A 14760-nucleotide genomic window follows, 5' to 3' on the forward strand; every position below is an offset into this window, starting at 1 on the left:
ATCGTATTAGTCTCAGAGTACACGTAGGTCACTGACGTTGTATTTCATTTGGAATATCTCCAAGCTCTCGTCCAATTGAAACTCACAATAAACTGCATTCAAGTTCGACTGATCCCCAGAGGAGCGACTCGACTGCTCTGCTGTAACCTCGACCTGCGCTTGTATCTGCTCCATTGCCCAGGACTCCAAAGACAAGGAAAGAGCGAAAATGGGCAGCATACCACAAAGTAGCAAGCTCTTTGAGCCACTCAAGATCGGAAATGTCACTCTCGACCACAGAATAGTCATGGCCCCTCTGACTCGTTTTCGCAACAGTGATGAGCATATCATTCTTCCAATGGCGCAAGAGTACTATGAACAGCGGGCTTGTGTTCCTGGAACTCTGATCATCAGCGAAGCAGCAGTCATCTCCAAGCGCGCATCAGGCTACGCCAACACGCCTGGCATCTGGAACAAAGAACAAATCGCAGCTTGGAAAGCTGTCGTCGACCGCGTCCACAAGTCTGGCTCATACATCTATCTCCAACTATGGGCCCTCGGCCGTGTAGCCGACCCAGCAATCAAGCAGAAAGAAGGAACTGGCGACGTCGTCTCCTCCTCACCAACCCCATACCAAGAAGGCGCAGCAGTCCCACGAGCCCTCACCGAAGCAGAAATCCACCAATACATCCGCGACTACGCCTCCGCAGCCGAAGCCGGTGTTCACGAAGCAGGTTTCGACGGCGTAGAAATCCACGCAGCAAACGGCTACCTGATCGACCAATTCATTCAAGACACCTGCAACAAGCGAACAGACAAGTGGGGAGGCTCGATCGAAAACCGAGCCCGTTTCGCTCTCGAAGTCACCAAAGCCGTCGTGCAAGCCGTCGGTCCCGAGAAAACCGCCATCCGTCTCTCCCCCTTTTCAACTTTCCAAGGAATGAAAATGCAAGACCCAGTCCCACAATTCAATTACATCGTCTCCAAACTGAAAGATTTCAAACTTTCGTATCTCCATCTCGTCGAATCGAGAGTTACTAGCAACGAGGATGTCGAAGCTTGTTATAGTGTTGTTATAGATAATGATTATATAGAGGAGGAAGGCTAATTACAAAGGTAGGCCGTCGCCCTATTAGTTAGCCAACCCCTAGACCGTTACTTCCTTGTTCCGTAACAGTCTGCCCTAAACAAAAGAAAAGGTACGCCCTCGTGCCGTTGCTAGAAACTTCTTCTACCTAGATACTCGTTATCTAGTAGGCCGTCTACTGCTTAGGTATAATGTCTGTTCGTATTTCTACTCGTTTAAAGGTATACTAACGCCTTAGCCTTCCTCTCCGCGAACTCCGCTCGCTTCTTATTAGCCTTAGCCTCTATTGCTGCCTCCTCGCGTTCTAACTAGGCCTAGACTTGCGCTCGTCGCGTTTCCTTCTTAGCTACTATCTGTTAGTTAGTATATTATTCTATAGATAGGTCGGTTATATCGGTCTATACTCCTATATAGCGGTAGAGCACCTATTCTTAGTTACTTCCGAATTTAGCGCTAAGGTCGTCCGTAAGCTAGATAGCCTTAGTCGTTGCTACTAACAAACCTCTCTCTCTAGACTTCTATTTAGGCGGGCTTGTCTTACCTCTATTATCGGTAGCAGCCCTCGCGCGGCTATTATCTCTATTTTCGAGTACTTTAAAGTTAGCTAATAATACTCTAGAGTCTATAAGGTCGGAGTATTCGTCGTTAGCGACTATTTGCCTTATTCTATACTATCGCCTAACGAACGCAACTCGTATAGCCTTAGGGTCGTAACGTGCTATAAACTATCGCTAGATAAGTTCCTATAATAGCTAGTTATACTCGGACTATAGCTTCTTCGTCGAGTTCTTAACCTTCTTAGGTACTCGCTCGGTACCGTCGTCGGCTATGTTTCTTTACGTAACTAGATCGATATTAAGTGTCTCGTTCGGCGCTAGGTAGAGTATATTAACCTCGATATCTCGTATTATATCTCTCCGCTCTCTAAGCATCTTATTACGCCTATTCTTTTTCTTAGGTAATAATTTAGCTAGCTCTGCCCTCGAAGTCCGATCCTTAGTAGGCTAAGCCGTTAGGGCTCTAGCTAGGGCTCTCTTCTTATTCGACGACGTCGTCTCTATTATAGGCAATTCCTTTAGAGTAATAGGTGTCGCCTTCTTAGCCTTCTTTATTAGCTAAAGAGTTAGAGTTATCTCGTCTTCGTCGATAAGTCGGCCCTTACCCTTATTCTTTCTCTTCTTAGTACTAGATTTCGATAGCGTCTCCTCGTTAGTATTAAATAGCGTAAACAATAGATAGGCGTTAACTAGCGTCTATAAGATAGGTTCCGAGTCGTCGATAGCCTCGTTATTTCCCTTGTTCTCGTTATTAGAGACAGGTTCTATTACTAGTTCTACCTCGCTTCGGAATTAATCGATTCTCTATTCTACTATTATATTGCTCTCTTACGGTTACGGTCTCTAAAAAGGGAAGAAGGTATTAGGCTCGTCGGAATTAGGCTCGTTAAGAAGGTTATAGGCGTCGCTCTCGCGAGCTAGGCGATAGTCGTTAAGGTCGATATCCGAGAGGTTATTAAGAGCGCCGTTACCTATAGAACCGTCCTTACTATTACCCTCGCTAGCGTTACCTAGCAAATTAGTAGCTATAGTATCGTTAGTAGCGGCTATCTCGCCGTTAGCCTCGGTAGTATATACGAGGAAATCGTTAGGTAGCGTCGTATCGTTAGTATTAGCCTTACTAGCGTCGGCGGTCTACGTAAGGAGGTCGTTAGGCAAAGCTATATCGCGTACGTTAGGCATCTCGCGTAGTAGCGTCTTCTACTTTATATCGTATTCTATTGCTTTACGCTACTAGAAACGGTATCGAATATCGTAAGTAAGCTCTCGTATTAGCGATAGCAATATATTCGCGAAAGTTGTTATTATAGTAAAGTTGCTATAGCGAAGTTATTATTAAAATAAAGTAAACTTAGTATACGCGCGCGCCCGGTATACGCGCTCCTACCTATTATAGAAGTAAAGTAAACTACGTAGAAGCTACGCGACCCGTTGTTAGAGGAAATATATATACGGTAAGCCTATTATATAATGCTCCGTTACTATTCTATTAGTAGCGACGATCGTAGGCCTTTACTATCGTTAGTAGAATGCCTTCCGCTCGTATCTACTCGTCCGCTCTAGCGCCTACGTTCTTCTATCTAACTAGATATTCTACGACTTCCTTCCTATACCGCCCGACTCGTCGGACCCGTTAGTCTCTTAGCGCTTCTATTTCCGGTAGGGCGTCTCTCTACTCGATACGCATCCTTAAAGGTTGCCTCGTTACCCGCTTATATAGATCCTTAGTATTAGGGTACGGCTCGAGTTCCGTAATCGAGACTATTAGGTATATCTTCTACGTCTTTAGTAGGTTAATCTAGTAGGCTAGTCCGGTACTTATAACCTTCGTTACCTTATATAGCCCGATCCTTAGAGGCGTAAGCTTTCGGTTGCTAACTCCTAGGATAGCGTAGTTCTTAAGCCGTAAATAGACTATATCGCCTACTATAGGCTTCTAAGCTACGTACTAAGAGTCGTACTGTTACTTTATAGCGGCCTATATATAGGCGATATTGTTCTCTACCTTAGCTCGGTAGATATCCCGTTTCTTTGCTAAATCTGTCTCGCCTATCGTTACTATTTAGGCTAGTTCCCTAGGGTTGAAACCTATTAATACCTAGTTCGGTAACATACTAGTTAAGGCGTTAACTAAATTGTTAAGAACTAGCTATATATACGGCGTTGCGTATTCTAATTCTAGGTCTCTATTAGGATGTTAGGTAAGGAAGTATCGTAGGGCAATCTCGACGGTCTAGTTCGTTCTCTTAGACTAGCTATTAGCCTATAGGTAATAGGCAGTCGTTATTAGAAGCTTAACGTTTATCCGCTTAAAGATAGCCTTCTATATCTCGGACGTGAATTTCGGGTCTCTATCGGAGATAATTACGGTTAGTAGGCCCTAATTGCATTAGAACAATTCGTCGAGTAGGCGGTTAGCCTAAGCCTCCGCTAAGTACGCGTCGTTGCTAGTAACTAGGAGTACCTACTTTATATACTTATCTATTACTATAAGTACGGCGTTAGTTTCCTAAGCGGAAAGGGATACTATAAAGTTAATCGTAATCGTATAGAAGGGTACTAGTAGGGATAGTATAGGATTTAAGGACCTATACGGCTTGTATCGCTTAGTCTGCAACTCTAAGCAGTCCTAATAGTAACTTAGATACTTTTTTAGTCTCTTAGCTAGTTTCCGGATATAGTACTAGTTATTTATACGGATATAGGCACGATAAAAGCCGATATAGTATTAGTTATCGTATATACTACTAAAAATGTTACCCTCTAATGCCTTTAGAATACACAATCGTCGGTCGCCTAAATAGGGCTTATCGAGCTATACTAGTCCTTCGTCGTCGACTAAGAAGCTAGTAGAGCCTAGTTCCGCGTTCTATACTATTGCTTTAATGTTGCTCTAGTATTTATTTTCTTCGTATACTTCGATAAGCTGTTGCTTAAATACGTCGTCTATTTCTAGCATTATTACTCTATATACTAGTTCCTCGAATACGTCGCCCTCTAGGAGATAGTTATCTATTGTTTCTAGGCGTAATAAGGCGTCCGGTACGATATGTTCTCGCCCTAGCTTATAGACTACCTTTAGTAGAAAAAGGGAAAGATATTGCGACGATCTCGTTAGTCGGTTATTAAGCTTATTAACTAATAAGGAAGTTAAGGCAGTTATAAGAAGGGTATATTAGCAGGTAGATAGGGTAGTAGTGAATTAGTATAGTATTCGATAGAGATCTAAGAGGAGAGGGAGGAAGGCAGGCAAGTTGGCCTAACGCTAAGCGCTAAGCCCTGCCTAAGGCATCGAGACCCTAGCTTTACTCGAGCCCGGTTATATGCCAATCACGTGTAACCTCTTTAGTCCTAACACACGCTTCCCTTCTAAAGGCCGCGCCCTCGTAGCCGGTCTTTGTTCTAATCTCAATCTCCGTTACTACTAACTTAGTAGGTCTAATAAGCCGCTTAGTCCGCGCTGAATTAAACGTATAACTACCGATTATATAACTATATTAGCTAGTACCGTCGCTCTATACTAGAAAGAGTTTTTAACAAAAACAAAATCGGTTGCGTCTTTGTCCTACTAGGGTTTTTAGTAATAGCGTCGCCCTCGACGTAGGCTACTATTACGCTAAAGCCTCGTTTCTTAGACGCGTCGATATAGATATATAGCGGCCGGTGTCTCGCGAAATAATATTTTATCGTTAGCTTAGTAAAGGCCTCTTATAGGGCTTAAAACGTAGCTAGTCGTTCCTCTGTTTCCTCGATTAGTATCGTTACTATATAATGTCGACGTGCCTAGCTAGTAGTAGGTATGCCCTTTAGTCTCTCGGTTTTTATCTTCTAGAGCGGTTCCGCTAGCTAAGCGTAGTACTCGATATACGTTCTTAGCTATCTAGTTAGTCTAAGATAGTGCTCTAGGTCCTTTAGCGTTCGTAGGAACTTAAGCTTAGTAATAGCTACTAATTTATCGGCTAGTGTCGCTATACCTAAGGCGTCGACTCGTTACCCTAATAGCTAGATTAATAGGTACCCGATAAAAGCCTTTTTAGGTGCTACCGTTAGCTAGTGTCGGTTTAAGGCATCGAATACCTTATCGAGATAGTATAGATATTCCTCTAGCGTCTTACTATAGATAACGATATTATTAATAAAAGCCTTAGCGAACCCGTTAAGTCCCTCCGTTCGTAGGATCCTATCGATTTATCGCTATATATAGGGCGGCGCGTTCTTATAGCCTATTACGGCGACGTTGTATATTTCCTAGCCTCTATAGGAGACTACTAAGAGCTTATATCGGTCTTCCGCTTTTACTAACTATTAGTAGAAGAACGACTTTATATCGATCGTCGAGATAAATTTAGCGCCTTAGATAGCAGCTAAAACGTCGCCCTATAGTAGTATCGGGTAGGCGTCTGTTATCGTAATACAGTTAAGTCTACGGATGTCGATAACTGCTCTACCTTTGCGGCCGTTCTTTAATTCCTTCTAGACTACGAACGTAGGGAACCTAAAAGGTATTAGTTCCTTCGTCTAGGATATCTGTTCTTAGTTGTATAGCTTGTTATAGACGCCGTCGATAATCTCTCGTTCCTTCGGGCCTATAGGATATACCTTATACGCTAATTTAGCGCTAGTAGCCTTCTAGTCGCTAACTAAAGGGATAGTTATTTAGTCCTCTTTAGGAACCTTCGTAAAACGGCTATTATCGATAAATAGCTGCTTGTGTTTTTCTAGTAAGGCGTTGTATTTAGCCCTCGTTTCGTCGTCGCTATATAGTATAGCGCCTATTAGGCCTAGCTTTTCCTTCGCTCCCGGTTGCGCTAGCGGTAGCGACTCGTCGTCTTCCTCTCGCTCGGTAGTTACTATAAAGTATAGTAATACTCGGGCTCGTCCCTTCTAAGTAATATTTATCGATACTGCGGTGCTATTTAGGAAATATATCTATCTATTAGCGAAAGATAGTACTAACTTTTCCTTCTCTATTAGGCGCGTTCCTAATAGCACTCTAGCTAGTAGCCTATTAATTAAATATGCTCTTATTAATATCGTAACCCTATTATTAAAAACTATATTAATAGGCATCTTATTAGACAGGCTCGTAATCTTATTACCTACTCCTTAGATCCGCCGGAGACGCGTTACCTTTAGTAGAACTCTATTAGGGTATCGCTACTATACTAGTATTCGATCTATAAGGGTAATTAGGTTACTGCTATCTAGGCATATCTCTGTTTCTATATTATTTATTTAAGCTAAAACTATCGCGTGTCTAGCAGTTGTGCCCGTTTACTTATCGGATCTAGTAGCCGCTAGGATTTTTGTCCTCGTCCTTTATAGTACTCTGTTCTAAGATGCGAATATAGGCGGTTAGAAGTCTCAAACTCCTAGTAGTATACTATATAGGTATACTTGTTATATACTAGGCTTAGATGTCCTACGTTAAGAACATCTACCGCGTTAGCGTTAGTATTAGTATCGTCGTCTCCTATATTAGATAAGTACTCGTTAGAGTCGACGTAGTTAGTATCCTATTGTTCCTTACTTTCTAACTCTTCCGGGTCTTCGTCGACCTAATAAGAGTCCTACTTCTTTCGCTAAGCGAAGGGCTTTATAGGCTAAGGCTTAGCCTTATCGAAGGTCTTCTTAGCGTCCCTTAATTATAACTTGTCGCTTGCTAATTCTTAATAGTCTTAAGGCTTCCGAAAGCGTTAGTCGCTTCGACCTTAGTCGCGGCGAGGCGGCGGCGGCTATAAGGCACGTATATTGTTAGTCTAAGGCTTCCTAGAGCCTTCCTATTAATCCGTCTATTAACGGCTCGATCGGAAGTCCCGATCTCGATCTCGATTACGCTATAGTTGCTTATCCGCTAAGCGGGTAGGGAAAGGTCTTAATAAAGAACTAGCAATAGCGGTATTACGTCGGTTTAATCGTTATACTAGTTTAGCCTACGCTAGTTGCTCCTCCTTAAGCCTCTATCTAAATAATACGATCGTATCCTCTTCTTTCGGTAGCCGAATGCTACGTCGCAGCTCTACGTCGATACTATTCTATATATATATTAGCTACTAGCTCTTATTAACTAGGCCGGCGTTACGTATATAGCGTATTACCTCGCTAAGGTAGGTATCTATACTACGTCGGTTACCTACGTCTAATAACGTGTATTTAAGCCGCGTTAGCTCGTTTAGCGACTTAGATAGTAGCGTCTAGAAGTTCTCTCGTAGCGTCGTAAACTAATAGTCTAGACCTAGTATATAGCGAAGGCCCTATTTTGCTAGGTTGTTAAGCGTATTAGTATACTAGGTTAAGGCCGTTTCTCGTAGTAGTGCGGGGATTCTAGACTTAACTCGATCGTTGCTACGATACGCTATAACATCCTTAAGTCGTTTAATAAAGATATTAATATCTCGGAAGAAGGTATCGGATCCTATAACACTTAGGTCGTCGTCTCCCTTTAGTAGGTCTAGCTAGAAGAAGCTAATTTCCTAGTCCTATATTCGGTCTAGGTTACTAGCTTTATTAAAGATAGGCGTACTATTTCTATTTCCGTTGCCTACCGTAGGAGCCTAGCCTGCTAGTGCCTAGGCAACTGCCGCCTAAATAGCGGCTATTATTTCCGCCGAGATAGCGTCCCCTTGTTCCGCTATAGTAGGAGGCTAGACGCTCGTTGCCTATATAGTTACTATTATAGGTCGAGCCGTCGACGTAGTCGAAGGTCGTATACTTATAGTAGAGGTCGCTATTATTATTGTTATATTAGGCGATTGCCGTAGAGGCTATTATAATCTAGAGGCAGCTGCCCTTAGCTTAGAAGGTAACTTCCTCTTTATAGGTAAGTGCCTTCTAGACCTACTTGCTATAGTAGTCGCTAATAGTAAATTTAGCCTATACCTTCTTCTATAGAACTATAGGAACGAGTTCTATATAGGTTGTCGGTATACCGGTAAGTTGAGCTACTTAGGGGGATAGGTCTCTATCGCCTAAAAGTCCTATAGAAAGCGTACTAGATAAGACCTAACCTCCGCGTTAGTAATCCGGTTAGTTCGCGCGTATATAGCGAAAGCGCGGTCGTCGTCTATAGGGTTTATATAGACATATGTTGCTCTATATATACGGTCGCATAGAAGTAGTAAGGGGAAGTAGTTAGGCTCTTAGTCGGATTAGCCTAATCTAGTTACCTCGTTCTAGTAGCGTCTCGAATAACTCCTAGTAGTACGAGGGTTTAGTGCGAGCGAAGCTACTAATTGTTATAGTATTATTATAGATAATAATTATATAGAGGAGGAAGGCTAATTATAAAGGTAGGCCGTCGCCCTATTAGTTAGCTAACCCCTAGACCGTTACTTCCTTGTTCCGTAATAAAGCTATAGAGAAACTCGACCCGTTTATTAAGACTTATAGGAATGTAAGTCCCGTTCTACTAGCTAGTAGATTTACGCCTGCGAGTGCTAAGAGTGCTGTTAATAAGGAGTATAAGGATTGTAAGGTAGGGATCGTGTTTAGAAGGTTTTTTATCTCGAACCCGGATCTTGTGTATAGGGTTCGGAAGGGGATCGACTTAATATAACTAATGTATTCGAGAGAGACTATCTACGAGAAAGTCGGAAGAAGAAGTGCGGCAGTTGCAGCCTTAGGCATTAGGCACGTAATAGACCCTAACACCTAGACACACACTCTAAGTTACCCCCTTAGCACGTGTATATCGCTATAGAATGAAGCAAACCAAACATAATAGCTATTTAGTTAGCAAAGCAAACAGGGGTATTAGGTAAGCAGAAGTAGGTAAACAAACTAGACTACTCTTAGGTCAAACAGACAAAGCAAACAAAGGCCCTCCTTAGTATTTAGCAGCTAGCTTCGCAGCGTTCTTAATAGCGGCCTTACAATCTACTAGGTTCAGTTGTTTAACAAAGCGGCCGTGCTTAATCTTATCAAGCGGCTTAGTAAAGCTATCGGCTATCTAATCGTATATACTAATCTATTAGACGACGATAGAACTATTAGCAATCTTTTCGCGAATATAGTGAATACGAGCATCTATATACTTCGTACGGCTATTAATACTAGTAGACTTAGTAATAGCAATAGCGGACTAATTGTCCTCGTAGAGCGTAACTAGAAGAATATAGCCCTTGTAGCTAATTTCCTTTAATAAACGAGCTAAGGCAACTGCTTCCTTAGCCCCTATAGTAAGTTGAATATACTTAGCTTTAGTTAATAATAGTGTAACGAGTGTCTAGCGGCCGGACTTATACAATAGAGGTCCGCCTGCAATAGTGAAGTAGAAGCCGCCTATAGAGCGGCGGGTAACTGGATCGTTAGCCTATAAGGCGTTACAGTAACTAGCAAAGTTTAGCTTATCGTTCTATGTGCCTTAGAAGCGTATACCGCGGTTAAGGGTGCTAACTAGGTACTTAATTAGCTAAAGGAGCGCGGTATAATGTTCTTTAGTCGGGTTAGAGATAAATCGTAACAATAGGCCCGCAGTATAGCAAGCATTAGGTCGTGTAATTATAGCTAGCTATAGCGCCTCGCTAACACCTTCTTAATACTAAGTCTTAAAGGCGGCACTAGCTATATAGCCTTTAGGTGTACGCTAAATCGATGTCTTAACGTATCGAGGCGCTATTAGAGTAGCTAGACCGATACGGCCACGTATACTATATTTCTTACTAAGCCTATTTAGATAGGCATCCTAAACGATATAGATAGTGCGCTAGTTGCGGTTACGGATAATCCGTATACCGAGATAGTAGTGCAGGTTACTAAGTTCTCGTATATTAAACCGGTCCTTTAGCATCTAAGCAACGGCTTCTAGTGCTAATAGGCTATAGGCGATAATGATTATATTATCGACGTAGATAACGATAATCGAGCCGCTAACGTGCTTAAATATACAGACGTCGGACATTATTAGAATAAAGTCTAGGCTCTTTAAGTACTTCCGAAGCTCTTTATACTACAGTATTGGTAACTGCTTTAGACTATATAGGGCCTTTAGTAGCAGGCAAACTATGCCCTTGCTACTACGGTCTTTAAAGCTATATAGCTGCTCGACGTAGATCTTATACTTATCCCCGATAAGCGCGTTAAGGAAGGCAGTTAGAATGTCGTACTGCTTAGCCTCTAGGTTATAGTGTGCAATTAGACCAAATAAGGCTCGAAGCGTGTAAGGCTTAGCAACAGCCGCATAGGTCTTATTATAATCCTGTCCTTCGATCTATGTAAAGCTACGGACGACCTAACGAGCCTTAAACCGGCTAACCTTGCTATTAGCGTTACGCTTAATAGTAAACACCTATCGGCTACGAACAACCTTACGACCTTCTAGCACCTCTAACCGAGATACATGCACCTATATATAGTTGTCGATTAGTAACTTGTATTTAGTCTTATAGGCCTCCTTCTATTGTAGCTAGTATAGCGACTAAGTCGCTTCCTTGTAACTCTTCGGAATAGGGATAGTTTCTTTAGGCTTATTAGACTGTTTAGCAATATAATAGGAAGCTATAAAACCCTTGATATAGGCTATCGGCATGTTAGCTATTATACGTCGAGTTAACCGCTTAACACTACAATTAGCTAGATAGCTACGCAACAGGTTACGAGCCGACTTGTTACTACGGGTTATACGGGTAGAACGAGCGCCTACCGTGTTAGGTCGCTTAAACTCTAGCAACCAGCTAGGCTTACTTTTCTTTATATTTAGATTAAAGGGCGGAGCTTAATCTTCCTTAGCTAATTAGAAGCTATCTTTATTACTTGAAGCTAGTAGTTAAACGTCTAGAAGGTCGTTATCGATTGGTAACGGATTAGCGACCCTATCGGCTATTTCCTATATAGGTCCTTATATAGGCTATTCTTCTTACTAAGCTAGAAGCCGCTAGACTATACTAGTAGCCTCGGCAGGCGACGGAGCCTCGTTACTTATAGAATTGAACAAAGCCGGCATAATAGACTTAAGGGTAACAAACTCGTTCTTAGACAAGTCGTTAGTATTAGTATATAGCTTTATGCTATCTAGAAGTAGGAGGTCACCCCCTAACTTAACAAACTAGACGTTCTTAGAAGCGATTACTTTGTATTAATTAGGCAGGTAAACTATGTATTTTCTAGAGTCTACAGAGCCCTTAGCATAGCCAACTAGCTTGCTAACTAGGCCTCTACTGTCTATCTTCTTTCCGCGAGTTATACTATAATCGTAGGCAACTGCAGTATAGCTATAAGCTCGAAGGTGCTATAGGCGCGGCTATGTTCGTAACTAATTGAGCTCCTTAGCTACAATAGTATATAGGCTTCCTCTGTTAGCGGTTAGCGTAATATTAAGGACCTGTATAGTAGAGGTAATAGTATATAGCTATAGAGACTTCGGAAGGTTGGCGTATAGCATTATCTTTCTCGCAGTCGTGTATACGATGTAATTGCTAACCTTAGCAAGGCTATTCTAAGTAGAAGAATAAGGAGCTGTAACCTATAGTACAATGCCCTAATTACGAGCCTAGCTTAATAGCTAATTTCCGCCGTATTTACCCCCTCTATCGAGGCGGTAGATCGGGATCGAATAGCTAGTCTATATACGGATATATATACGATAGTCCTTAATAGCTACTGCAGCCCCTAACTTAAGCGTACTAGTATATTCGTATCGATAGCCTAACTTAGCGTATGTAAACAGTGTAAAATAGCGCTCCTGTAACAGACTAGGGTTAGTAATAGTGACTATATCTATACAGACAATGTAATAGATCGTAGATAGTCGTACGCGTAGCAGCCGATTGTATTCCTTGTATAATATAGCTATGCGATAGGCAATGCAGTTGCGGAAGTCCTTCTTAGCACTAGTAATAACAATTTGACCCTTAGATTCCATTCTTAGCAGCTTGCGGTAATAAATATAGCTATATCGCAGATGCTACTCATCTATAGTGCCTATAGGCACCCCCTTCTTCGACAGAAGGGCAACTACTTTACTATCTAGACTAGAGGTTAGTATATAGAGGTAGGGAAGACTATTCTTACGGTATGTCTAAGCGATAGTGACCTTATTGCCCTCTACTATCGTAAACAGGATACGCTTATTATTTCGGTAGAAACAACCCTTATCGGCAAGCTTCTTAGTAGATAGAAGGTTAGCTACTAGACCTAGAACATATAGCGTATTAGACAGCTTTATATTGCTAATACTACGCTTATTAACAACCTTAGTCTAAGCTATACCAACTATCGTAGCGTGCTTCGTGTTGCTACTAAACCGGACAGGAATGTAGTAGCCTTTATATTTAATAAGCAGTAAGGGGTTATTAACTATATGTATGCTAGTACCTAAGTCGACAACCTAATTAGTAGTCCGAGTGCTAGCAGTAAGAGCCGTAGAAACCTAGTCGCTAACAGTAACTATAGTAGCGCTTACAGTGAAGGCGTAATTGTAGTTTAGGTCTAATAACACCCCCGGGGTGGCATTAGCCGTATACAGCCCCTAAGCACTATTCTAACTAGATAGCGGTTGTTGCTGTTATTACTATGCAGTTAGTCTACGCTGCTACTATTGCTATTGCTGCACCCCCTTCTTCTTAGCCTTCTACTATTTACGACGCAGTCGGTCTTCTTCCTTTAGGTAAGGGTACTTAGTATAGTATCGGTTAGAAGGATATAACCCCTAACAATAGGAGCACTTCTCGCGATTTTGACTATTCTAGCTGTTTCTACTATAACTACGACTATTGTTATTGTTTCCGCGGCTACTACGACCGCTACGGTTCGAGTCACCTCGACTATTGCTATTACTATTGCCTTGTAGTTGCTAGCGCTAGAGGCCGAAGAAACTATTATATTAGGCCTAGTTTAACTAAGCTATATTCTTATTAAGCAACGCGCTAATAATGTTGTTAAGGGTGCTATCGTTAATAGTGTACTCTAAGGCTCGCATTTGCTCTCGGCGCATCTATACGAAAGCCTCGTAGAACGGTGCAATTTGTATAATAAATATATAGACAGCTTAATATTAGCTAATAGCCAATTTAGTGTCCTTTAAGGTACCGAGCTTCTTCTTATACTTATTATAGAACTTCTTAACGTCCTTACTATTATAGCGAAGGGTAATATATTCCTAGTAGAGCATAAATTTAGTAGACCTACCTTTACTAGTATATTTCTTCTTAAGGAAGTCCTATACTTCCTAGGATATAGACAGACTAAGTAGTAATTATTAAATATTACTAACACAATTAGCAAAGATCTAGGTACGCGCTATTTGATCTTTAGAGTCCTATTTATCTTAGCGGTCTTCAAACTCTTTAGAAGACTTACTAGAGGCCTTAGAAAGGGGTCGCTAGCGGGTGCCTTATATATAGCGCTATACCGACATACCTTTAAGGGCGCCTTTAGCGGCGTAGGCCTATACTAGATAATTCTCCTTATTCTTCAGCTTAGGAATGTTGCTTATATAAGCGTTAGTGGTTGTAGGGGGAGCTATTGCGGACAGCGACGGCGATATAGAAAGAGACTATAGACCTGTCTTAAGAGGCTGCCGATAGGCGCGCCTATATTGTATTAGTATAGCGGACAGCCGACACTGTTGTTAGGAACTAGTGTAGCGGACAGCTAACACGGATAGTGACCGACTCGAGTCGGACTAGCACCTGCTAGAACACTCGAGGGCGGCGAGAGTAGCGGCGACGATAATAGTATCGGCGCAATTTTTAGTAACGAGCGCTAGCTACGCAGCTATCGGAGTAACTATTAGGATACGTAGTGAACGTGTTATATACGTTGGAAACGCAGGGGGCTCATAACTACTTGATGTAACTGATATATTCGAGAGAGACTATCTACGAGAAAGTCGGAAGAAGAAGTGCGGCAGTTGCAGCCTCAGGCATCAGGCACGTGATGGACCCTGACACCTGGACACACACTCCAAGTGATCGAGTTGAGGATGTATGAGAGGGATACGTTTTATACGCCTAAGCAGGCCAAGGGATATATTGATTGGCCCTTTTCGGAGGAGTTTGTTAAGGAGACGGGGAGGCCGCAACTGGAGGTTCGATGAGATGATGGGCGATGGAAGGAGGCGTTTGACTCAAGCGATGGCGTTCAAAGCATTGAATACAATGTGAGACAGCAGAGAGTATAGAGCATGTACCATAGAGGGAT

At 42.1% G+C, this 14760-nt stretch overlaps 1 protein-coding gene across 1 annotated transcript; it reads left to right on the forward strand.

Moving 5' to 3' along the window:
- Window positions 1-62: 62 nt before the first annotated feature.
- MYCFIDRAFT_148436 (uncharacterized protein) lies at window positions 63-14656 on the forward strand (the record flags this gene model as incomplete). Its single annotated transcript, XM_007922932.1, has 4 exons — window positions 63-1040; window positions 8976-9151; window positions 10697-10712; window positions 14529-14656. Exons 1-4 carry the CDS (start codon window positions 209-211, stop codon window positions 14654-14656), a joined length of 1152 nt encoding a protein of 383 aa, XP_007921123.1. The 5' UTR covers window positions 63-208.
- Between the last annotated feature and the right edge of the window lie 104 nt (window positions 14657-14760).

This window comes from Pseudocercospora fijiensis, assembly GCF_000340215.1.
Source record: "Pseudocercospora fijiensis CIRAD86 unplaced genomic scaffold MYCFIscaffold_1, whole genome shotgun sequence".
Taxonomy (NCBI): Eukaryota; Fungi; Ascomycota; class Dothideomycetes; order Mycosphaerellales; family Mycosphaerellaceae; genus Pseudocercospora; species Pseudocercospora fijiensis.